Raw genomic sequence first — 25934 nt, 5'->3', positions numbered from 1 at the left:
GGGTGCTGAGGCGCTGGCACAGGGTGCCCAGAGAAGCTGTGGCTGCCCCATCCCTGGCAGTGCTCAAGGCCAGGTTGGACACAGGGGCTTGGAGCAGCTGCTCCAGTGGAAGGGGTCCCTGCCCGTGCATGGCTGGGGCTGGATCCGCTCTCGGGTCCCTCCCCCGCTCTGGGGTCGGTGCCTCCATAGCCCCCACTCCGTCCCCTCGGGGCTCTCCCGCCCCCGGCCCTGCGCACGCGCCCCGGACGTGACGTCATTCGGCGGCGCGGCCTCCGTCGGGTCGCGGCTCGGGCTCCTTTGTGTCGGGGCGATGCTGTCGGGGGGCAAGAAGGGCTTGGAGGCGGCGGCAGGCGGCGAGGGCGGCCCCGAGGCTCCGGTGCCTCCGGCCGCAGCCGCCCCGGGCTCCGCTGCCGAGGAGCGCACGCCCCGCAAGAAGGAGCCGCCGCGGGGCTCCCCCCCGGCCGCGCTGTCCGAGCCGCCCCCCGGGGCCGCCCCTGCGCCCGGCGCCGACACCGCGGGGATCGCAGAGACCCCCGAGGGCCGCAGGACCAGCCGGCGCAAGAGGGCCAAGGTGCGTGCGGGGGGTGCTGAGGGGTCGGGGGGTGCTGAGGGGTCGGGGGGGTGCTGAGGGCTCGGGGGGTGCTGAGGGGTCCGGGGGGTGCTGAGGGGTCGGGGGGTGCTGAGGGGTCAGGGGGTGCTGAGGGGTCGGGGGGTGCTGAGGGGTCAGGGGGTGCTGAGGGGTCAGGGGGTGCTGAGGGGTCAGGGGGTGCTGAGGGGTCAGGGGGTGCTGAGGGCTCGGGGGGTGCTGAGGGGTCAGGGGGTGCTGAGGGGTCGGGGGGTGCTGAGGGGTCGGGGGGGCAGCATCTCCCCACAGCCCTTCGGGGTCAGCGCTCCGGGAGCGGCTGCAGGGGGAGAGCAGCCGAGCGGGGTCCAGCCTGGAGTGAACCTGGGGAGGAGCTGGGAGGGGTTCGTTGGACTCGGTTGTTCCCTGAGTGGGCTCAGGGAGGAAGGAGGCTCCGGAGGCCCCAGGGCAGCATCAGTTTGTGCTGGGCTTAAATACGTGTGGGAATGTGCTGGTGGTGCCGTGGGGTCACTGGAACCTGCTTCAGAACCTGGGGTCACAAGGTCCTGGGGGTGCAGCGTTTGCTGGGCACTGAGAACTGAATGGGCTGGATGGGACCGTGAACATGGCAAAGGTGGCTCATGGAGCACGTTGGTGCTTTACTGAACTCAGGCTTTCCTGTACACGGACTCCCCAGTGCTGGTGTGAATTGTGCCCATTGTTGCCCTGTCTGAATGAGCTTGGACTGTGACAGATGTGTCCATCTCCTGAAGATACATGGAGAGTCGCTTTGGGCATCCCAAGGTGACCTCTGGGATGCTGGAGGGTCACTGCTGCCTTCTCTTTATTTTCCCATGGCTGGGTATTGAGAAGTGTTTTTCCCCCTTTCCAACAGGTATAAATACACAAACTTCCTAACTTGGGGAGAAAAACCTGGTTTCTGAACCAGTGTGAGATGTACCCAAGGAAATCCATGTGGGATTTCCTCAGGAATCTTGTGTACAGGTCTGGTCACCCACGTTTGACAGATGAATTCAAGCTGGGATGTATGGGTTGGACATAGAGATGATTTCTTACCCCTGGGTTTGACAGGGAGGTGAAGAAGGGGGAGAAGGACAGGGAGGTTGAATGATAATGTAACAAATACCAATAAACTGGGTTCTGTAGGAAGTTCCTATTATTGGACAGTTGGGTACCAGAGACTTTAGCAGAGGTAAGACAGGGAACTCACTAAGCTGCTGGAGGTTTTATCACGTGGCAGCTGTAATAAGACAAGGTAACTGAGGCCTTTTGAGCTGTAAGCAGTTGTGTTGTCTGAAGCATTTGTTTTAGCAGTGAGACTTAGAGACATCCTCAGTGTGTTTATCCTCTGGTGCCTCTTACAGGTGGAGTATAGAGAGATGGACGAGAGTCTTGCAAACCTGTCAGAAGATGAGTATTACTCTGAAGAAGAGAGAAATGCTAAAGCTGAGAAAGAGAAGAAGCTGCCACCACCACCTCCCCCAGCTCCTGCAGAAGAGGAGAATGAAAGCGAGCCGGAGGAGCCATCCGGTGAGTAGAGAGACCTTCTGCTCCTCTGACACTACTGACCTGTGCTATTGCCAGAGATCAGGTGGGGTCAGGGGCAGCATCATGAATCTTGAGTCTGGTTTTGAATGATTGTTCTGCAGTGTTTTCTTTGCTGGCCCAGTTTGGGAAGGAGGGGGAATCACAGAAGAGCAGCCTGGGAAAGATGGGAATATGCATGATTTAGTTCCAGATTTAATAAGCCAAACTTCTCATGCTGTATTCTCATTATCCTTATTGACTTGTCTTTGGAAGCTTATTGACCAGAATAGCCTCTTTGGCATTGAGCTGTCACACCTGCTCGTGTACCAACAGTCACTTATTCCTCTGAGAGGTTCCATTTACTGAGGGGATCACTGTGCAGGAGAACAGATGTAATCTACAGTGATTCCTGTGGCTTTAAAACTGACTCTGATCTTCAGTTCTGGTTGGATCCTGTTTGCTTAAACTTCAGTGCTTTCCTTAGTGCCTTTGACAGACTTGTCAAGCTTCACTTTTCATTGGGAAGGTTTTTGGTCAGTCTTGTTCAGGAAGCAGCTGCTTTGAGATCTCATGGTGTTAGCAGTGCCCTCTCCCTCTGCTGTGTTTCTGGCTACCACCAGTAGCTAGGTCTGGTGTTGATGTGTCACTCTGCTATGTACAAAATCTCACTTTGGCAAAGTTTAGTTGTTGCAGAGACTCTGAGGTGATGTCTGCACCAGCTGGTTTTAGACACTGGCTGAAATCTTGTAATTGAGCTTTTGGTAGTTCCTCACTGATGTGGGTAACTGTTAATGTTCAGTTCTGCTGTTCTTATTTGGGTTCTTTTGTCTGGCAGGTTTGAGAATGGAGACAATGTGACTGATGTGGATTTGGGGATACTTACCTTCAGTGTCAGAAAATACATTAACAGCCACAGTGGTGTGCTGTCTCTTGGGATCTGCCCCTGTAATCTCTCCTCAGTTGTGGCTGTTGCCTTCTGGCTGGATACTGCAATAGTGCAGCTCATCTGCTTGACTGAGATATTTACAATGATGAAAATCCTCCCTGCCCCCAGCTGAAGCTGATCTGTCAGAAATGGAACTTTTAATATGTGTAATTAAGCAAATATCTTGAGGTTTTCAATTTAATTTAGGTCAGACTTTGGGTTTAATCCCTGAGACCTCATATTAACACATTTCTGATGTTCTCAGATGCTTTGTGAGAGATCTTTCAGATACCTCTGCCATTTTGCACCTCTAGGAGTGATTACTGGAATCAGTTTGAGGTATAATCAGTGAAGTGTTTTATCCTGTGAAGGAAGAGTTGTGGAAAATAGGCAGTGATGTACACATGCTCTTCTATACATGCAGCAGTCTGTTAGGCAGTTATTCCACAAGCACTCGATTTAGTCATCTAAATACAACCAACTTGAGAACGGGCTGTATCCAGCTGCCTAGACATAAGATTTCAGGTCAATGTATCCTTTCTCCATTCCCAGAAATGCTGTGATATGCATGAAGCAGTGATGTAGGAAGATGGCAGATTTTCCATTGTCATTCCATAGTTAGTCCCACTGTATTTCTAAAGGCTTCTGAAACCATATACATTGGTGGATCTCTCTGTCCATGTTAATACAAGTGTCAGGAGCATCAGGTCATCTCTTGCTGGCTGTTAAAGTGCACTGAAACTTCTAATTCAAACAGCTGTTAGCAGGAAAGGGCATTGGAGTCTGCTGTGTATAGAAACAGTGTTTGTGATTGAGTTGTTTTTCTCTCTGTTGCTGCTTTTAAGCAAAAAGAAATGTCCAATAAGAACTGTTAAATAGGATGATAATTCTAGAGCAGGATTGCATATTGAAAATACAACAAAATACAACAAGTTGTTTGTGTATTGCTGTTAATTTATTCTCATTGCAGACCTGAATAATTTCCTTTGTATGCCTAAAGCCTGTAAAAACATAGGTAGTGCAGTAGAGGTGTAGCTGCCATGTTACAGGTTATGACCTTTTGTGTTGAAAAGCCAACTTAAGTGTGTAATAGGGACAGTAGCTGGTGTTTCATTAGTCCTCACTGTCAGTTTACAGTAGAAGGAGGTTGTTAAATATCACACTTCAGGTGACAGCAAAATGCTGGTTGTATTTGGGGTGGGCTCCATTGATGTGTTCCCCTGTGGGAAGTTCCAGGTGTTTTGGCTCTGCAGATTGTTATAGTCTGGATTTGCAGGATCTGCTGTTTTATGCAGAGCAGTTTGAAGGTGGAAGAGGATTTCATGATTAAGGCAATTTCCTTAAAGTATCTCTCCTCTTTTTTAATTGAGAAACATTTTCTGTTGCCAAAAAGCTTCCAAACTCACTGTTGGTGCTGAGCGACATTTGTGGGGTTTGCCAATAGCCCTTTGGAATGAGGAGCTTGCTGCTCTCATTTTTCTCTTCTAAGGATCTTTCTTGTTTGTCCTTTCCAAACGGGGTTTTCACTTTCTGGCCTCCTGCAGATCCTCTTTACCAGCTCCTTCTCTTCCTTTTGTCTGTGGGCATCTTGTGTTCCCAGCTGCTGTTTCCAAGAGAGCGTGGGACTGATCGTGGTGCAGATGGACGTCAAGTGAACAGTCAGACTTAGTGCTGCTCTCTCTGCCTTCCGTCTGACTTGTCTGTGTTCCTAATGCAGTTCAGTACACAGTTGGGATCATGGGCCACCAGTCTTGGTTTTAAGACAATATGAAGGGCACTCTTTTGTTGCCCTTCTTCCTGCCTGCTCCTCAGCTGTTATCCTGTTGCCTTGGGACTTCCAACAGATTCTGCTCCTGCACATGTTGTGTTGGGCTGCAGTAACTGATGTCAGCAGGGATCAGCAGTTCACTTGCTGCTCTGTTCCTTTGCAGCTGGAACCTGACTGTCTTACGGGGATTGAGAGCAACCTGAACTAGAGACCTTGTTTCCATACTTCTGTACTCGGACTGGGTAGTGATTAGAATTGTGTCTGAGCAAGCAGTAATAGTGATGCTCTCTTTTTTGACCTGCTTTAGCTGTTCCTAACAGAAGAGGGGAAAATGCTGATGTCTTCTTACAAGTAACCTGGGAGCAATTTTGTCCCATCTCCTCATTGTGATTTAGAGATCATGAATGCAAGAGGCTGATGTCAGCATCTTTTCAATTTCTCAATTTACAGAAGGCATAAATACACCTTTTCCTGCAGATGAATGGCCTGTGCTGGAGGTTAAATATGAACGTTTTTGTTGTATTAGTCTTTCCCAGAATGGAAGCAGGTCTTGGGATGTTCCCAGCAGAATAAAGTACTTCCAGTGTTGATGAAGTGAGACTTTTTTTTCTTGCTGTTCCAGATTTAGTTCATATAATCCTGATTTTGGGACTTCTGAGGCCTCTGAAAATGCAGTTATTTGTCAGGGTCTCTCTTGTGAGTTTCTGAACATGTTACAACATTCCAGATGTTAATCCAGGTTATCAATGCATGAAAATGTTTGGTTCACTTTCTGTGCCCTTGCTTTAGGGGTGAGATTTGTAATTCAGCTGCAGTTGCAGTGTCCCCTGAGAGCCTCACATTGCACTCTGGCAAAATTGGCCACCAGTTTCAGCCTCTGCAGAGTAATCTGAGCAGTTGTGTGTTCAGCCTTAGGTTAGGCCTTACTCTTGCCTGTTTGGAGATGACCCCTTGGGCAGTTCTGCTCCAGGAAGTGACTGTTCCATTTGCTACCATGACCTCAGCAGTTTGTTTCAGTGGGGGTTTGCTTGGACTGGAGAATGCACCCATTTGCTGCCTGTTGAAGCATTGGTTTGAAGGAGCCTTGGTGCAGCAGCAGGCAAACAGTGCTGGGCTGTCCCTGTAGCCTTCTGTGGCTTCCTGCTCTCTGGAGATGAGAACAGTCGGCAGATACCTGACTGTGCAAGGATACTGCTGACAAGCTGAATGTGGAGCTGTTCTATACATCTCTTGTGAGGATGAGCAGTGTGTGAGGTGACCTACATTGCCTTTGTTCCTGCAGATATCTCGCTGTACTCCATCTCTATTCCTTGTGCTGTATGCCTGTCAAGGCTGCTATTTAGGACTTGTGTGCAGGCTAAGGTAGTTTTGGGACTTCTCCATATCTTTTAGATGAGTGCTTTGCCTTTCCTCATGTTTCCAACCCTGGACACATTGGGAGACTGATGTCTTTCAGTGCTGGGTATCGGTCACACTGCATGGATTGACATGTACTTGATTCGGAGGTGGTCTTTGTATGTTAGAACATTGTTGGTGGATCAAGGGCACTGAAGCCATAAGAAGTGGTCTGAGCCTTTCAAACCCAGTTCTGTTGTCAGGCTTCAGGGAAGGGTTTACGGCAGAGTACTAAAAAGAACAGGCTCTTTTGAGAGTAAGAGGCATTTTGGAATGGTTCAAACTATCCCCTTGCACATGGAGAGACACGGGACAACAAGGGCAGGATCATCAAATTCCTATGGTTTGTGACCCATGGAATGTGATGGTACCCACCCACCAGATCTTGGCAGTAAGAAATGTAAACTTGTTAATCAAATCCTAGACATTCATGAAGTCGATCATAAGTATTTAGCCACTAGGAATGCTACATGTTGTGTACTTCTTTATGTCCCATTAAGTCTGATGTGACGCGTTCCAGTAACATGGATAACACTTAGAAGACTGCAGAGATTGGTGCCCTGAACCTAGGTTCCAGCAGATGGGATTCTCAGGAAATGGGTTTAGCTGGTTGGTGGAATTTAACATCTCCAACGCCAACTGCTGGGCCTTTATGTCCAGAATGGTTTAACTTATGGAGTAAGGTCCCTGAGTTCTCCTCTTTCCTTCCACAGGGCAAGCAGGAGGACTTCAAGACGACAATTCTGGAGGGTATGGAGACGGCCAAGCATCAGGTGAGGGTGGTGTTTGATGCTTGCCAATTAGCAGCAGGAGCCGCAGGTTAGGGAGTGATGCTTGCAAGCGCGTGCGGTTGTTCAGGACTTAGCCAGAGGTACAGGAGCTGTTTAACAAGTGAGGGGTGTTTGCAGCTTCAGTGAGGGCTGTACCAGCTGCAGGGAGGACACTGAGCTCTGCTGAAATGCCTCAGGCCGATCTCTCATCCCTCCACTCCTCTCCTTGTTCAGAGGAGTCCAAACGTCCAGAAGGATGTTTCTTACCTGGCCAGTTTCTATCAGCCTGAGTGACACCCAAAGGCCTGGGCTCCAGCACAGCAGAACCTTCCCTCTATCTGCTGAAGGAACCTAGCAGGGAGTGAGTGTCTTTGTGCTCCTTTGTTCTTGTGCTTGTTTCTGTTGAGAGGTTGTGCTCGAGCCAGTGGTGAGCCCAGAGTTATCTGTCAGGGACAGGCATAGTCTGCTGCTGGGTTGGGAATTCACCACTTGGCCTGAGTTCTGATGCTGGCAGCGTGCACTTGCTGCTCCATTCCCACAGTTGGTGTCTTTGCTCCTAAGTGCTTTGAGTGCAAGGGAAATCTTCCTCCAGCTCTGCCACTTCTGCTCTCACTTGAGGACTGAGGAGTAGGGTTTTAAGCAAAGGAGCTGGAGGGTCCAGAAGCTGTTCTGTACCTCCAGGTTGCTCTTTCTGAAGCAGATACAACTTCAGGATGCTCACCTGAGAGTGCATCCTTGCTGTTCTAAGTAAGGGAGTTATGGTTTGGATCTTACCACTTGCACGGGGTTTCTGACTCTTACAGTGGGGTTAAGGATGTGTTGCCTGCTTTGTTTGTAGGCAGGCACTGGCTGTTTGGAAATCCTGCATATTTTTGCATTTGATATATATATGTTGCAGAAGTGAATTCAGGGACATGCAGGTTTTGGAAGATCTTCTGATGGTTGGGCCAAATGAAATGAAGTGTTTGCTGGGTTTGGGTATTGCACAGACATGTGGCCCTAAAAAACCCCAAACCAACAATCCCATCCCCCTGCTTGGAGTTATTTCCAGGGCTGTTTCTCTGACTTCTCAATTGGAAGAAATAGGTTCCAGAGCTTTCCAAGAAACTAGTGAGTTCCCTTAATGCACATGTGTGCGAGTTTCTTGGTAGTTGACCACTGCAGCATGGGTGATGCTCTTTAGCAGATGTCAGGAGAAGCACACTCGTATCTGCCTGTAAGAGGGAGTCAGGTTTATCACTGGAGAAGCTGGAATTCCAGCAGAGCTGCGGGTGTCTGCTCATCACTGAATATTAGTGTCAAAAAGTGTTGTGGTGTGTTAACTTCCCCTGTTATTAATTCCATTTTACTTTCTTGTAGTGCTCTCTTGCCTCTGGTACTAATTTCCTCTTGTAAAGTTCCTGTGAATGATCACAGACTGTTTTCTTTCCCTTGAGCCATCATGCAGTTAGGTCTTATCTTTGCTTGTGACTGAACTGTGGGGTTTTAGCTTTACCATTTCCTTGCTTATGTTTTTTCCTTCACCTTTGGGATGTAAAAGCCCTCGGAAGTTAAAGGTGTCTGTGCCTGCACCAGAACTGAAAGAAGAGAAGTTTTCCCCCCAGGACAGCCCCAGGTGCACCTCTGCACATGAGCCTCAAACTTGCAAACAGTTGTCTTGGTTACTGTCATAAACTGCAAGCTTGTCTTGTCTTTGCCATTGGTAGGATCTTTTGGAACAGTTCTGGTTTCAGTGGATGATCCTGATCTTACTGCATCACCTGTGTGGGTTTTCCTCTTGGGCTGTTGGTTTATCTCTTTCCAGGTTGAATGTCCTCTCCTCTGTCCCGATCTTAAGACACTTCCTAAGAGTTTATCTTGTTCTTGCTGCATTTCCCATCTCAGTATTGCATTTGGCTCACGGTGCCTGCAAGGTTTGCTTTCTGCACTGGTAACACTCTATGCAGCTGTGTCTTGGTTTGTTACCTTAGAATATATTATATAGTGTATAGTATTATATAGTATAACATTCAAATGAGATTGAGGAATGTAGGGTCCATGACTTTGTGGTTACGTCATTGCCAGTGTTTGAATGGATAGAAGTGCAGGTGTCTTTATGAATGAAGTCCTTCCACAGATAAAATGCCTCCTGTATATATTCAACGTTGGTCTTTGACATGTGGAGCAGCACTAGGGGAGGGGGCACAGGAAAAGCATAAACAGGATTGTTTGTCATTGCCCTGCTTGTGGGGAATATGGCAAATATGGAAAAGGAGAGGTCAAGATGTGTTCGTCCAGGTTGAGGGGTTCAGTGCAAAAGGAACCTTGGAAAGCACACGAGGGGCTGTAGGTGCTGTGCTTGTGTCTCACTGATCTCTTGGCTTTGAGCAGGCTCCAAAATGTTTTTCATGTTCTGGTAGAAACTGGAACCCACACAAATAAAGGACAGGTTCTAAAGCAGTTTTATTGATACTGTATTATAGATGTGTTATATTTGATACATGTTTTATTGGTATGTGCCCCAGCCCCCTTTATTTCTGAGGGTGTTGGTTGGGGTTTGTACTTGATTGCAGTACAGTTTGTTCATTAGCCCTGGCTGATGCCTGTACTTCAAGAACTGTTCACCTGGGAGCCTGCTTGTCTTGCAGAAGTAAAGGAAAGGGCTAACTGAAAGCATGACATGGAACTGGCCCCGTATCCCATCGTGGCCGGATGCGCTGGCTAGGGAGGGTGGTGTGAAAGCACTTACCCAGCAGTTGCTGTTGCAGTGCCTGTAGACAACTTGTCTTTTTATTGTAGGTGTGGAGGGTGCAGCTTTCCAGAGTAGACTTCCACATGACCGTATGACATCTCAAGAAGCTGCCTGCTTCCCTGATATAATCAGTGGGCCCCAGCAGACCCAGAAGGTGTTTCTGTACATCAGGAACCGCACTGTAAGTTTATTGGGAAAGTATTGATGCCAGAAGGGCAGGACATTGTGTACCTTGCAGAGGCTGTTTGGCAGTTACCCTGTCTAACAGCTGCGGGATTTCCTTGGGTTTGAGATGGTGGGGGTTCATTTCTGTGGTCGCTTCATGCTCTGAGTGTCTAAGGAAGGAGTTGTCCAGCTCTTGATTGAGGCAGGGCTGTGAGGCAGCAGAAAGAATCTTTGGTACATTTCCAATCCCCAAAACATGGTCATAACAACCACCAAAACTACGTGATTCAGCTGCTGCAGCTTTTAAAAGGTAAGCAAACAGAAACCTGGTGCAAATGTTCTTTTGAGCTCAGCTGAAAGAAGTGTCTGTAGAATACTTTAAGGTAATAATCACATACGTTGTTGCTTAGAATGAGTCACACCTCTGAGCTTTTATCTTCTTGCTTTGCTTAGCATTCAGTTGCTGTAGTGCTGAGCTTTTAACCCAGTCTTGTGGCTTATTCTCACAACAGAACAGTTATTTTCCAGCTTTGATTTCATGAAAGAAGCTGTAACCTTGAAGAAAGGAAACTGCTTCTGACTGAGCATTTCTGTCTAATTCAGAACTTCACACACCGTAAAACACAGAAAGAAGGGGCAACACTCAACTAATTCACAGGGGAGTTCATGCACTTGAGTTCAGGCCAGCACCTGAAGGTTAAACCTTAACAAGACTTAGGCAGTGGCATTGTGTTTTGCAGGTGATGTTTTTAAATTGTGACACTGCTTTTGGGTTTTTTAGCACAAAAATGGGGTTCAAAGAAATATCCTGAAAATTGCTTTGTTACCATAGTTAAGAGAGAAAACACCTTCCTGCATTCAGGATTTTTTATAGACTTAAGATGCTCGGGGCATCACCGTGTGTTAATTGTGGTAGCCCCCAGTGCTTAATAACTTAAAAGAGTTATGTGAGATTTCTGCATGATGGACATCATCTTGCTAAGAATGTGACTTCTGCTCTTCCTGTGAAACTCTCCCAAGTTGTACCTTTTGGGAAGTCATGAGATACATAAAACCAGACCAGAACGTGAGGAGGGGGGAAAGCTTGGGAAACAGCGTGCTCATGTGTATAGTGAGTGAGTAATCCCTTTACAAACACATCAGAAGCAGAGAAGCCTTCCACTGAAACTGATAAATGGCTGTCCTGGAAGAGCTGCATTGCTGGTCTTTGGTCCTTATTCACTATGGAGGAACTTAGAGATGTTCCTAAGCAGGAATCCCTTTCTGAGGAAGACTCGTGAGAGGATCTCCTCCAGTCAGGATAGCAGAGGTTATAGAACAGCGGATGAAGCAAATGGTAATATAAACCCAGTGCTCAGCAGGCTCTGGGGAGCTGTGAACTGCAGTGTGCATCCTCTTACTTACAGCTGGCTCAGTGTCAAGGGATTTGAAAATATGGAAGAGGGAGTGAAGACAGAGAGTTCCTGGAGGTTAGAGGAGTTAGACTAGTCAGTCTGATAGTTCCAATTTGCCTGGTAACAAATGGAGTCAAGAACTGAATGAATCCCCTGGTAACTAACAATGTAGTTTGGAAGGCTCACAGTAGCTTTTCTAAAGGGAAGTCATCCTTCACAATGCATCCGAGTTCTTCAGAGGGCTCATAAGGAAGTGACCAAAGGAGATACACTTCATTTGATCTTCTCCATTAATCCCCCCCACCCCAAAACACCCAACCATCCCAGGGGGAGGGGAGGGGGGTACACCACAGACATTAAAGCTGTTGCTGACTTACTGTTGGTTAAAGCATATCATGAACATTTGCAAAGCAGAGTGTAGGCTGACTGATCTGTTGTGGCAGGGCAGCTGTGGTTTGAAGCTTTTAAATCTCCTAAGGCCTGCCCTGTTCTGTGTATTTGTAGAGGGGCTAATGGGGGGTGGAACCAGATCATCTTTAAGGTCCCTTCCAACCCAAACCAGTCTGGGATTCTGTGATAATTCATATTACTGGGTTTTGAACTGTAACTATTCTGTAAGTGTTCTTGAGGATATGTGGGCAGCAGAGCCCCTGGTAGTGTCTTGTATCAGTGAAGATGGAGGAGGTGATTCTGGCACTTCTGTTTTGTAGCTTTTGTTCTGTGTGTGTTTTGTTGGATGTGTGATGAGGAGGTTGCTGGCTTGATGTGTTTCCACTTAGTTGAACTGGTGCAGGAAGTTCAAATGGACTCTATTGCACCTTAAAATACACTGGAAGGCAAAGTTCAGTGTGGCTGGGATAGCACTGCCGGAGTGTGACTTGTTAGAGGGTTTCATCTAACAACATTTGGGAACACACAGAAAACACCTTTTGTGTTACTTAATGTGTCTTATTGTTTGTTTAAATGCAGCTGCAGCTCTGGCTGGATAACCCAAAGATTCAGTTGACATTTGAGGCAACTATCCAACAATTAGAAGCACCCTATAATAGTAAGTGAAGTCTTTTACTACCAAAACCATACTGTGTGTATCATTGCTGTTGATTTTCAGTTTTGGTTGACTAAAACCTGCTTAAAATCAGGAGAGGGTTTCAGATGGGTCCTTTTGTTAGTGGAGCTCTGTGAGCATTCATGTCAAGAATGGACCATTGCAACGTGCTCATGTTTCAGGTTTGTTCAGGTTCATTTGTCTGTTAAGAAATACATCCTTAGCATACTTCAGAAAAAGCTGGTAACAAGGTGGCTTGGTACAGAAGTTCCATGGGAGTGAATTCCCATAGAGCTTGTAAAGTTTGCTACAGCTTCATGGTGCTTTGCAGCTGTGAGATTTGCTTAATCACAAGGTTTCTGGGAGACATTAAGAAGTTGCATAAATCTTGAATGGCCGTGATGAAAGAAGGTAGTAAAAGGGAGGGACTTTATAGAAAGGAATGTGGTGATAGGACAAGGGGGAATGGGCATTTCATGTCCTGTGCAGCTTTTCAGGCAGGATTCAAAGCTACAGGGTAGCATAAAACCAGCTTCGGGCATCCAGAAAACTCCTCAGCCTTTCTCAAGGGGATGGGTTCTTGTGTAGGGCAGCTGGGGAGCAGGAAGGGCTCTGTTCAGGGTGGTTGTGCTGCCTTGCTGCTGTGATCTGTTTGCTTGTGAAGATGTCCTCAGTGCCAAACATGCAGAGTGACTGTGAAACGTTCCCATTCTGCAGGTGATACGGTGCTGGTTCACAGAGTGCACAGCTACCTGGAGCGCCACGGGCTCATCAACTTCGGCATCTACAAGAGAGTGAAGCCTCTTCCCAGTAAGAAACCTGAAAACGGTTTTGGTTCATTGTTCTGTGATTTTTCAAGCCAAACTGCTGAGACTTCTTTTTCTTTTAGGACAATCATGCTGAGGAAATACAAACCCTGACAGTGGGTTTGGCTCTAGGGGTCCATGGGTTTTATTTGGCCCTGGAGGAGCTGTTCCTTCAAGTAAAGCACTTTGAGAAGGAAACCATTTACAAATCTTTGGCAGATAATTCAGGGGCTGTCACTGTTGAATGAGTTATCCTAGTTCCTCATTTGAGGAACCAAAGACACAAACTCAATCCTGTACTTGCACCTCTTCTATGAAATAGATGCAATAATTAATAAGAATTAGTTTCTTCTTCACACATTCATTCTTCAGAAATATTTTTCCTCCTGTTTTCTTCCTTGCCACAGATGCACTCACTACTGGTGTGTTTTCTTGCACCTGTGTCATCAGGGAGATCTTTGAAGTGTTTTACTACTACCATGTTATGCACAAAATTGCTTCCATTTTCTTCTTAGTGTCTGTTTGCTTGGTTGAAGTGTTTGTCAGAACTGATGAGAGAGAAGCTGCTTTTTGTTCTTGGTGTCTCTTTAAATGCAACTTCAACATGACTGCTTGCAGTGTTGGAATAAAGCACATGCAGAGCCTGGAGCTTCCTTTTCCCTCTCCTTAGCCAAGAAGACTGGGAAGGTGATCATCATCGGATCTGGAGTCTCTGGGTTGGCAGCAGCTCGCCAGTTGCAGAGTTTTGGAATGGATGTCACAGTTCTGGAAGCCAGGGTATGAATTTCTGTGCTCTTTCACTTCTAGACAGAAACTTCACCCAGTAACCACATTCAGGCCTAGTCCCTAAGACCAAGTGGCCCAGCAGCATGGCCAAGATGGGCAAGCTTGTGTGTAGTTACAGGCAGCCGGATGTGTTGCTGAGTGCTAAACCTGTCTCACTAGGAAACAGTCCTCTCTGTCCTCTGAGGGAGCTGGCTAATGCTTTCTCAGGGGTGAACTGTATCGTCAGGTGCTTGTGTCATCAGCTTAGATCAGTAACGAGTTGGAATCTTCTTTCTTTCACAAGCAGGAGCTGATGCTTTGCTGGAAAGCAGAATGCAAGTCTGTACTTGACAAAGTTCCCCATAAAATAGAATCATTGTTTGGGATTCCCATACAGTGTCAGGCAGGATATTGTTTTGTACCTTTTAATCTACATTAAGTCTTTATTTATTACTGTGCTTACAGAGGCTTTAAGTTTTATAGAGAGCTGCATTTTGTGGTGTGTGAACAATTGGACTTTATTGGATGTTTTACTTCCTGACTTCATTTTGTTTATTCATTTACTTCTGATACTTTCCTAGCACAGCCTGAAATCATCTGCTTAGGTTAGAGTCACATTTCAGGCTTGTTCCTGCTCTTGTTGCTGGGGAGCACGGGCTGGTTCTGGGCTCAAGCACACACTGAAGCTGGGTCATGGGGAGCTTCTCATCAGCCAAGACCCCCGAGTCCTCCCAGTTCAGTTTAAAGAGGTGGGAAGTCACTTGTATGTGTCAAGAATCCAAAACCTCTTCCTGCTGCTGAACTGGGCTGTTGGTTTGTGGTTATCTTCATTGGTAGCTGGCCCTTCTGTGGAGAACAGGCAGGAGTAAGTGCCTGATGGGTTTTCTTACCCTAAAATTTAGTTTCCATCAGCACAGTTGACTGATTTCCTATAGAGCTATTGGATTTGGGTAGGAAGTCAGAGGAGAAAATGTAGTATGTAACTTAACCAACTGGTGGGCAGTGAAGGTTTGATTGTAGAATCCCAGTAGATCCCAGTGTAGATGTGGCTACATCCAACCAAATCTATTTTTATTTCCTTTTTTCTCTCTTTGTTAATGTAACTCAAACGTTTTATTCCATAACTTGGATGAATTCAGACCAAGTGTTCATTTACAGAGGTTCTTGGCAAAGCCTACATTTTATCTATTGACCCCTTGGGTAAGAGAATCTTACACCATGCCATGGGGAAGTACCAGGGGTTATATCTGGGAGGTGTTGCTGATGTGACTGGAGGTTTAATGCATTGTGCTTTTGAAAGGACCGAGTAGGAGGAAGAGTTGCGACGTTCCGCAAAGGGAACTACGTTGCTGACCTGGGAGCAATGGTGGTGACAGGACTTGGTGAGTGGGGAGGCAGATTGTGGGACAGGATGTTACAGCTGTGAAACCTTTCGCTATTGCCTTTCATGGCCAAAGGAATTGGGTGGGTTTAACTGTTGAAAGTAGATATTTCTGTTCAGCCTCTTTGGCAGCTGGCATTTCTCATCAGTGAATGCTCAGAACAGATGGCAGCCCCACTAAACACTGGGATTTGTGTTGGTGATGCAGCTGTCATCGGTCACTGAAGTCGCAGAGGTGCTGCTCATGTCATCAGACTGTTGCAGATCCATCCTTTTACAGTTTGCTTGTGCTTAGGAATTCTTTGCTCTTTCTTTGGCATGATGTCCTTCTGTGTGTCTGTTCCTTTGCCCCCTTCCTTCATGGTGGTATCTGTGCTGGCCTCACTGCACTTGGTGAGCAGCTCTTTCTAAAGCTGCTTAACCCAGCTGCCAATGGCCTGTGACTGAATTTCTTGGTAACTCTCATAGTTGTTCCCTTGGATCTTCCAAAGTATCAGCTGAAATTGAACATGGATTTCTTATTTCATTGCAGACAAACTTTGCAGGAGTACTCTGTTAACTCTGCACCATGTTTTCCAGGAGGAAATCCCATGGCTGTGGTCAGCAAACAAGTGAATATGGAATTGGCTAAGATCAAACAAAAATGTCCACTTTATGAAGCAAATGGACAAGCTGTAAGTCTGATGCTGTTTTCATTAACCTGTTAGAACAGAAATAGTATCTCAAGTGTGTTTGTTACCAGGGTGTTGGCCTAGCAGGGGATGGCTTCCAGGAAGAGGGGAGGGAGTAATGAAAATGTGTGTCCCTCTTTAGGCAGTATGGGAATATTCCAGCCTATCTGCACCTATTCTAAAACCAGTTCTTTCCACGTGAGTTTCTGACTTTGAGTTTCAGATGCTTTGTGGAATCTAAGTCCCTGTTTGTGTTTTGTAAGTTCAGGACTCTTTTTCCTTAGACAGTTGTTTTGCTGCACTCTGAAACAGTTGTCTGCTGTGCAGGCTCTCAGCTTCTGTTGGTGTTGCTGTTCCTTTTCCCTGAAATAGGCTTGTTCTGGCTGTTCTGCTTATGTTTTGTGTTTTAAAAACCTAATTAACCAGTGTCATCTGGTTGAATGCATGCAACAGTTCAGCACTAATATTCTAGAGTTGGGATTCCCAAACTTAAATAGCCTCTGTGGTGTCAAGGAGTGCTGTCAGAGATAGAAGTGGTATGTTCTAGTTTAGTGCTGAATCTCACACATGTATTGACTGGAAGTGTTCCTACCTCCTGAATGTTAAATTATGGTACTTAGAGTAACTTCTTTCAGAAGACAGATGAGGATACTTTGGCTTCTTGCTAGACGCCTGAGAAAGTGATCCTTGGCACAGATCTGGTGTGATCTGTCACCTGCATCTTTTCCTGCTGCATCTGAGTGAATAGGGTGAATATAATGAACTCAGGGAAAGCCCCCAAGGCACTGTAGACAGTTCTAACTGTCAGTCTGCTCTTATGTGGGGAAGCTTTTTCCATCATCCTAGAAAAGCTGGATTGGTAGTTTTTAGTCATGCTGACCAATCCAAAAGATAAGTTACTCCACTGAGCTCTGCCAGGACTTCTAAAGCCTTGTGATTGCATAAAGCTGTCTTACATCAGAGCAGTCTTTTGTCCCATTGGCAAGTTTCTGGAGCTTTGATGGACCCCATTTCAGTAAGGAGATCTTTGTGTGCCCATAAGTTGGTTGTCGTTGTGATTCACCAGCTCTTATTGTAGCTCTTTGGCCAGACATCCTGGCAAAGTGACTGTGTTGAACAGACCTTGGTGTTTGACTGTTTGAGAGCAGAGAGCATTAAATTTCTTGGCTATGTTTTTGTTGTGCTCTTGAAGTGTCTCATTCAGGGCATGTGGCACCTTTTCTTTGAGTATTTATCTGTACCCTGGCTTTTTCATTCCTCTGATTTGGGGAGTGGTGTTTTGAGTTTGAATTTACACTGCAATAGAGAAGGTAACCGTGTCCCTGCTCTGGGTGCTTGTGAAGTTTTCTCTCTACTTCTCAGTTGTCCCATCTCTGAGGCTCTGAGCTTTCAGGATCTCTATTTTTCCTTTTTACTATTAATTTCTTATTCAGAAGGTCTGTTCTTTTGACTCCTAGGTCCCAAAAGAGAAAGATGAAATGGTGGAGCAAGAGTTTAATCGTCTGCTGGAAGCCACATCCTACCTCAGTCATCAGCTGGATTTTAACGTTCTCAATAATAAGCCTGTCTCCCTAGGTCAGGCTCTGGAGGTTGTCATACAGTGAGTGACTTCCCTCTTCATGGTAGACTTTCCTATTCTGTGGGGGATGTTCCTAAAGATACCTGAGACTTGTGATGCTCCTAGGATGAGCATTACCCAATTCTACACTCATTTGGTCTTTGCTGGGCTTTTGTGTGTGTGTGTGTGTGTGGTGTTCATTGAAACAAGATAACATTGAAACAAGATGGCTAAAGGAGCAAACATCTTTTCTTGAAAGCTTCTGAGAATCACTACAGTAACCAATAGATCATTGACACTGATATCTGAATTGGAGTACAGACATCCCAGTTATGCTACTTGAAAGCTAATAGTATTTGTTGCCTTTTAATAGTAGTAGGTAACTCCAGACTCATGTTTTAGCTTGTCAGGTAGCTCTTCTTTACAGAAATGTCTATTAATTTTCTAATCACCATGGAGTATTTACTACAATATCCCATGATGTGCATTTACTGCATTACAGTCATTAGGTTGTGATGAGTTTTCTCCATATTGCAAGGATTTTATGCTGAGCTGACTCTCACTTCTCACCTTTTCCAGGCTGCAGGAGAAGCATGTGAAGGATGAGCAGATTGAGCACTGGAAAAAAATTGTGAAAACACAGGAGGAATTGAAAGACCTTCTTAACAAGGTTAGGGGGTGACATTTAGAGCAAGAGGAGAGCATTGGGTTCCTCAGAAAGTGGCAAAATGGACAAGAACTGCCATGGAAAGCAGCAGAAGGTTGCCACAGATGCTGTTCTTAAAGATCTTTTCATTTAAGCCTTGCCTAGAAGCACTGTTCTGACAAAGGACTCTATTTTTGAGGAGGGGTCTGTAAGCAAATTAGGCAGGAGACTGTAAAACATTAAATATGGGAAAAGGAAGGGAGAGGTTGGACATAAGCAGAGCTGTGCAATAGCTTCCTGTAGAGATGCTGATAATGACTGGAGCTTCTGGGGGGAGTGTTTTAAAATGTGAACTTTCTTTACCACAAATCTGTTGTAGTGCAGAAACAGTGGTTTCTGTTTACAGTGGTTTTGGTTGTGGTAGATGGCATCTTCACTGTTCCATGGAAGTTTCTCAAATTAAACATGTCTAAGGTCAGCTCTTATACCTTAAGTTATTTACAACATTCTTTGTAAGAAATCAGTGATGTTGGGGTTCAGCTATGTTGTTTTGGGGTTGGTGCTGTTTATTACAGCTTCCTGTCTGTAGAATTGGGTATAGCTAACAATTGGTAAAACCAGGACATCTCTTTGGTATAATGGCATAGCTTGAGATGAATATCCATTTTACACAGTCACTTGCACCAAATCTTCTTTTAATTCCTCCCTCTTCTTTCTCCACCTGAAAAAGATGGTGAATTTAAAAGAGAAGATTAAAGAACTTCATCAGCAGTATAAGGAAGCATCAGAGGTGAAGCCACCTCGAGATATTACAGCAGAGTTCCTCGTGAAAAGCAAACACAGAGATCTGACTGCACTCTGCAAGGTAAGGGGTGATGTACATAGAGTGCTTAAGTCAGTGGTTTCTGAGGGCTTCAGCAGCCAGATAAAATTAGCTGGGATAAATGTTACCACATTTCTCACTCCAGCACTCTCAAGAGAATGCAACTGATGGTAACTCTGGGTTATAATGCTGATAACTGCATTAAGTACCTTTAGGTACCTGAGCTTCATATTGATGTGTTGAAGGCTCACTTTTAGGTAACAGTCTGTGCTGGTTCATGTCAGGCAGCATTTAATGCTTTGAAGGCTAAATTTTAGGTCAGACCTGGTCTTTAGTACCGCTGGGTCTCAAAATGGAAATAAAATCTGAAGAGAGAAGTCCTTTTTCTAAGAAAAATGTGATTCCTGAATAAAAGACTTCTTTCTATCCAAAGAGTACAATTTAAAGGCTCTATTTTGACAAGCAGAGTTCTTCCCTCACTCTGTGTGTAGCTGGGAGTAGAAATATGCCTTAAAAATGAAATCTTGAAACCTGTTCTTTCTGTGATAGTTAAGTCAGGTAGAATCAGGGATCATCTGTCAGCTACTTGTTCAACTGATGATAGGGCAAAATATGCTGGATTAAATGTTAAAGAAAATAAAGAACTTGATTTAGATTCTGTTAAAACCATTAATCTTCCACTGATTTCTCTTGAGATTTGCTCTAGTCTGGTGCTACATGATGTGTTTAAGACCTTTTACATGGAAACTGATTTTGATGTTAGCTTTTAATCTTATTAGGAGTATGATGAATTGGCGGAAACACAAGGAAAGCTGGAGGAGAAGTTACAGGAACTTGAAGCCAATCCTCCAAGGTAAAGACACAAACTGTAAAAAGAAATACTCAGGAAAGCAGGATTTTTACTGCTTTGCTGTGGAAACTGCTGAGTTCCAAAGATGCAATGGTTTGCTTTGTTCTGATTATGGTAACTCAAGGGGTGAGGAAGGTACAAATGTGAAGTTTGAGCTCCTGAAGCTTTAGAACTCCTTTTCCTTGGTTTTGGAGGTGACTTGGATAAAAAGGTGGTTCTTAGCTAGGCTGCATTTCAGTAACATCCTGACTGTAACCGGTGCCTTGATAGTGGGAAGCCTTTGAGATTTGAAATCCCTCTCAATGGTAGCATGCCAATCCTGCCTGTATTGGCAGAATATTACTGTTTTGTGCTCTGTGGGACTGCAGTCGGGTTTTTGTCATTGTCTTATATATGGTACTTAAGCCATTATTTATAGAATCATGGAATGGTTTGGGTTAGAAAGGAGCTTAAGATCATCCAGTTCCACACCCCTGCCACGGGCAGGGACCCCTTCCACTGGAGCAGCTGCTCCAAGCCCCTGTGTCCAACCTGGCCTTGAGCAGTGCCAGGGATGGGGCAGCCACAGCTGCTCTGGGCACCCTGTGCCAGCGCCTCAGCACCCTCACAGGGAAGAGCTTCTTCCTTACATCACACTTGAGCTTCCCCTGTGTAAGCTTAAACCCATCACCCCTTGTCCTTTTGTTTTATTTCTGAAGTTAAGTTTCTGGCATCACTGAAAATACTTTACCTGAGCTCTGCTTTGCAATGTGACTTTGCTGGGTTTGATGTTCAGCTTTCATGAAGGAGGCTCGCAGGTTTGAAGCAGCAAACTGAATGTCTTTGTGTTGTGTTTGGGTTTTCTCCCAGTGATGTTTATCTGTCATCAAGAGACAGGCAAATACTCGACTGGCACTTTGCAAACCTAGAATTTGCCAATGCTACACCCCTGTCTACACTGTCACTGAAGCACTGGGACCAGGTAACTAATTAATGGAGTCATGCACCAATAGACTAAGAACTTAAACTGTGTTTATTTCATTCTCATGGAAGCTTCTCAATGCTAACAGTGTCTAAACCCTTAAGTGCTCTCTGCTTTTGTGCAGATCCTGAGCTCTTACACGATGATCATTTGCTGATGAAGTTCCAGGCAGCTTTTTGTTAGTGCCAGATAAAAACCCCTCCAATAATACTGAGTACTGGAAGTTCCCATACTTATTTCTTGACTAATAAACAGAATTTCTAATCTATTCAACTCTCAGTGTGTGTGGGGGGAAGTTATGGGTAAAAAATGCCTTTGTGTAGATTTGCTGATTATTTTCTATTGAATTAATGCAATTTCATTATAAATCCAGGCTTTCTATACATTTCTGTTTTAGGATGATGACTTTGAGTTCACAGGCAGTCACTTGACTGTGAGGAATGGCTATTCCTGTGTGCCTGTAGCCTTAGCAGAAGGCTTGGATATTAAACTGAACACAGCAGTTCGCCAGGTTCGCTACACAGCATCAGGTAAAGCAAAGCCCTCCTCTGGAAAACTGCTCTGAGGGACCATGCTCATTGAAATGAGATTTCAGTGCTGCCAGAAGCAGATGTGAAAACTGACCTCTTAAAAACCCTCCCATTATGTATTGTGGGTTGGATAAATCACGTTTGTGATCGTAATGAATTATGAGGAAGCTCTTAGAGATGTACTGATCCTCAGTGGGTTTTGCTCATTCCTGTGGCTGGTTCAGCATGGTGCTTTTCAGTTATATTTACTGGTTCACACGTTCACATTCATGCTCCCATTTCTTTACTCAATGATTGAAATGTTTGGAGTAAGAGGTCTTGGACTGCTCTAAGACTTGGTGCCCCAGGATCTGGTATTAGAAGTATAAATGAATGGCACATGAATTCAGGCAGCTGGAAGGACTGTATCTTTTTGATGTTCTTCTGAGCACTGGGCTTGGGAAACTGTCAACTGGGAGAGCAACTCAATGGGAGGCTCACTGCTGACTTGCTATCTGTTTATGCATATATTTAACTGGCCTAGATGAACCTTCAGGCTTATCCCAGTATGGCCATTTTCAGATGCTGTGTAAATTGCACTTCTGGAAGTGAACTATGTGGTCCGTAACATTCAGTAAAAGTAAAGTAATTGTTAGTGTAAAGCTCTCGTCTTCTGTTGTGGGTATGTCTTTATGGGAGTTTCTCTAATTTTGATGCCATGCTCTTGCTGCTGGCCCATGGAATGATTGTTTTCTCTCCCCTTTCCAGGTTGTGAAGTGATCGCTGTAAACACGCGCTCTACGAGCCAGACTTTCATTTACAAATGTGATGCTGTTCTGTGCACTCTTCCCTTGGGAGTGTTGAAGCAGCAGCCTCCAGCAGTACAGTTTGTGCCACCTCTGCCTGAGTGGAAAACTTCAGCAGTTCAGCGGATGGGATTTGGCAACCTTAACAAGGTGACTTGGTCACGGAGGGAGCTGCAGCAGGGCAGGGGATGCTCAGGAGGAGGTGGCTCAGGCTGGGTGCTGTAGCTCTTGCTAACCAGCAACTCTAACCTGCAAGAGCACACTAACCTAGGGAAGGCAGAATGTTTTCTGTGCACTCCTCCTCATTCCTGGTTCTTTTTGTTCCTAGGTTGTGTTGTGTTTTGATCGTGTCTTCTGGGATCCGAGCGTCAATTTGTTTGGTCATGTTGGTAGCACTACTGCAAGCAGAGGAGAACTCTTCCTGTTTTGGAACCTGTACAAAGGTAGCTGTGGTGCCTCTACTCTTGTCAGGGTCTTATTTGTGAGTTTCAGGTCTAGAAAAGAGCACTTTTTAAAATGCTCTTGGTGTTCATGTATGGGTATGATGAGAAACCAGTGTTTGTAGGAAGACAAGGGGAAGTATTGAACATGCAGGTTTCAGTGGGGCAAGCTAGAGGCTTTGCTATAGCTCTGTTCCTCTTCCTGAGCATTACCATTCCTGCTTGATGGGCTGCAGATGCATCCATATGGTTGAGATGCAGTGAAATGCAAGCTGAGGTGTCTCCAGTGGATGAGCTTGTTTCCTGTTTTGAACAGCAAAGCAGCTTTGAGTAGACTGTGAGCCTCAGACTCAGGTTTTGGTTTATATAGAAAGACAAAGGTTCTCATACAAAGGTTCTGCTGCTAGGTTCATCTTCATGGCATTTTGGGCAGAACCTGTTGAAACTGAACAGATTGAACAATCCAGGAAACAAATCCAGAAGCAAAATCCCTGGAACTATCACAGCACATCCTGTATTAGCTCTGTGGGAGTTCTTTGAAGGTCTTATGTTGGCAGAGAACTGGTCCCTGAGAAGTATTTAACGGTGGGTGTGTGAATGAAGTGGAGCTCAGATGAGCAGAACTGCCTGTGCTTGTATGGCTGCGGGTGACCTGTTGTAGTGCAGACAGGAATCCTCCCAGTGGTTTCAGTCTGTTTGAGGTAGTGACTGCTGAGAACCTGCAGCCTCAGGAGCACTGCACGTCCTGGGGCAGCTGGTCTGTGCTGTTGGTGCCTCTTGCTCCACTGTGCTGTTGGGTTATTGAAGTCTCTCTCAGGCCGAGGCCTGTTGGAGTCCAACGTGTCAGATTAAGATGGTTGATGTCAGTGATTCAGTTGTGTTTTCTCTCTCCTTCCCCACACCCCAGCACCAATTCTGTTGGCCTTGGTGGCAGGAGAAGCAGCAGGAATCATGGAAAACATCAGTGATGATGTCATTGTTGGCCGGTGCCTTGCCATCCTCAAAGGCATCTTTGGGAGCAGCGCTGTGCCTCAGGTCAGTACAGGCATCTTCAGGTACCTCCTCCACGTTGTACAGTCTACTGTGTTCTATAGGTAGTGCCCTGTGTGTTCAGGGGGTTTGTGAGAAGAGGTTGTTTGCAGGTTTGGGGTTGTCTGGGGCTGTGTTTTGGCTGGGCTGTGGGTTGGGTTGATTTGGGTCTGGGTTTGTTTGACTCCAGCATTTCCAGACTGTCAAATACTTCAGTTCATTTTCTCCCTTTTACATTGCTGGGGTTACAGCTGAGCTGTCCCTGGCTGCTGACAGTGCTGCTTGGGTACCCCCTGCCATGGTCTGCTCCTTCTCTAGAGTACAGTGAAGCTCTTGACCAGTGAGCTCCACAAGAAACTGGTTTGGCTGGAAAAGAGCTGAAGGGGAGGAAGGGAGTGAGCAGCATCTGAATGCAGGAGGTTCTCGTGATGTATTGCAAAGAACTGAGGTGTTGACAGCAAAGACAAGTTATTTACCTTGGTGTGTACATTCTCATGGAGCACAAACTTGGAGCCACCATTAATGTTGGCCTGAGGGCTTCGTGCCCTTTGTCCTTGCAGTTGTGTAGTTTGTGTTTTACAAGATCCATAGACCTTGCCCTGTGCCAGCAACTGAAGCTTGTGCCTTGTCTCAGCCTAAGGAAACGGTGGTGTCCCGCTGGCGCGCCGACCCCTGGGCCCGGGGCTCCTACTCCTATGTAGCAGCCGGATCTTCTGGCAATGACTATGATCTGATGGCTCAGCCCATTACTCCCGGACCAGCCATTCCCGGTGCTCCACAGGTGAGAGATGCTCTGTTCTCCTCGGTAAGACCTCAGCCAGGGGCACTTCTCTAAGTGATTCACACCCATATCTGAGCACAGGTTTAGGTTACCTGCATCTTTTGGTGATGATTAGAACCTGTAAAATGACTCCATTTTCCACCCATGATTTCTGCCTGCCCAGGTTTGGTGTCATTTCTTTACTAGAAAAAGGACTGGTTTACTCCAAGTCAGTTTGGTCATACCCGAACAGATGATTATAATACCATGCATTTATTGTGTTCACACTCCATATTTATGTTGTCCATCAACATGTTTAAGTGAGTTATAGTGATTTGAAAGAGGTTTAAGGCCAGCATGAGAAGAACAGGAACCCAAAGGGGTCTCCCAGACTGGGAGTGAACCCAACGAGGCATTAAGTCATCTCCAGTTCACTTGGATGAGGTTTTGAAAGCAGCAGCCACTCTGATGGCACCAGCAGAGAAGGATGTGCAGCTTTGGCTTTATTGAGGTTCTTGTCCAGTCCCATAAGTCACTAACAAACGTAGCCATGGATAAAATTGTTCTCTGCAGCCTATAACAGGGAAGTTTTTCTCCCTTATTTTCTCTGGAGGACTCCTCAGGTTCCTCTCGCAGTGTGTTTGCTGCAGCTGGGGAGGAGCCTGAGCAGCCCCTGACAGCTCTGTCTGTGCTCTGCTTCCCAGCCCGTTCCTCGCCTCTTCTTTGCTGGGGAGCACACGATCCGCAACTACCCGGCCACGGTCCATGGGGCTCTGCTGAGCGGGCTCCGGGAAGCCGGGCGCATCGCAGACCAGTTCCTGGGGGCCATGTACACTCTGCCTCGCCAGCCCACGCCGGGGGTGCCCCCCCAGCCAGCAGCCACCATGTGAGGAGGTACCCGAAGAGGAGGGACAAGACCCCAGTGCTGCTGTGGGGCCTCCGTGGGGTGAAGATGCAGAGTCTGCAGCGGTGCCTGAGCCACAGCTCAGCCAGGAGTTCTGTGGACACTCCCATTGGATTCCTGTGAACACTCCCATTGGATTCCTGTGGACACTCCCATTGGAATGGGCTCACAGAAGCTCTGGCTTGGCAGGATCTCGTGGAGCTCTTTGAAGGGTCTGTGCCCACAGTTCTGTGCTGCCAGGCTGGGCAGGGGCTTCGTGGGACCCTGTCAATGCTTCCTGAAGGTCAAGCTTGTAGCTGGAGGATTTTTTAGGTGTGTTTGGGGTTTTTGTTGACTTTTGTTTTCTACCTACCCGTGGGTTTACAATGTGGTAACTGCACAAGGGCAGCTGGTACCTACACCTGGGGGCTTAGTGTACAATTAATGTTATTAATAATAACTATGTGGGTGCTTTTTATTACTGTTTGAAGAACAGTATTTATTGACCAATTCTTACCTGGCATTTGAGTTTGATGCAACTGTTTCCCCCCTCCACAATGTCCATTTGTTGCTACCCTGTATGCATCCTGTTCTAGAAAGAAAGCTGGTATTAAATACCTTCAACAAACGAAATCATCAGAATTGGGTATTTGTAAGTTTAAAAATGATTTGTTTCTAAATGTTTCTATAGGAATAGAGTTGCCCAGGGAGCAAGTTAGCCAAAGGACTTGAGCAGGACAGAC

At 46.0% G+C, this 25934-nt stretch overlaps 1 protein-coding gene across 2 annotated transcripts; it reads left to right on the top strand.

Moving 5' to 3' along the window:
- The first annotated feature begins 270 nt into the window (after nucleotides 1-270).
- Nucleotides 271-25824, top strand: LOC115946430 (lysine-specific histone demethylase 1A). 2 transcript variants are annotated; one of them, XM_034069351.1, is made up of 20 exons: nucleotides 271-571; nucleotides 1948-2113; nucleotides 6912-6971; nucleotides 9747-9880; nucleotides 12228-12306; nucleotides 13021-13113; nucleotides 13780-13886; nucleotides 15175-15256; nucleotides 15835-15929; nucleotides 17384-17526; nucleotides 18064-18154; nucleotides 18861-18995; nucleotides 19733-19806; nucleotides 20653-20764; nucleotides 21162-21294; nucleotides 22042-22229; nucleotides 22408-22522; nucleotides 23427-23554; nucleotides 24183-24329; nucleotides 25013-25824. In XM_034069351.1, the coding sequence occupies exons 1-20, from the start codon at nucleotides 311-313 to the stop codon at nucleotides 25196-25198; spliced, it is 2529 nt and encodes an 842-aa protein (XP_033925242.1). In that variant the 5' UTR covers nucleotides 271-310; the 3' UTR covers nucleotides 25199-25824. The 2 variants fall into 2 exon arrangements, with proteins under 2 accessions (XP_033925242.1, XP_033925243.1); XM_034069352.1 differs by lacking the exon at nucleotides 6912-6971.
- The last annotated feature ends 110 nt before the right edge of the window (nucleotides 25825-25934 follow it).

Source organism: Melopsittacus undulatus, chromosome 14 (genome assembly GCF_012275295.1).
Source record: "Melopsittacus undulatus isolate bMelUnd1 chromosome 14, bMelUnd1.mat.Z, whole genome shotgun sequence".
NCBI classification, from domain to species: Eukaryota; Metazoa; Chordata; class Aves; order Psittaciformes; family Psittaculidae; genus Melopsittacus; species Melopsittacus undulatus.
Note: the sequence above shows the minus strand (reverse complement) of the source record. Positions and strands in the feature narration are given on the sequence as shown.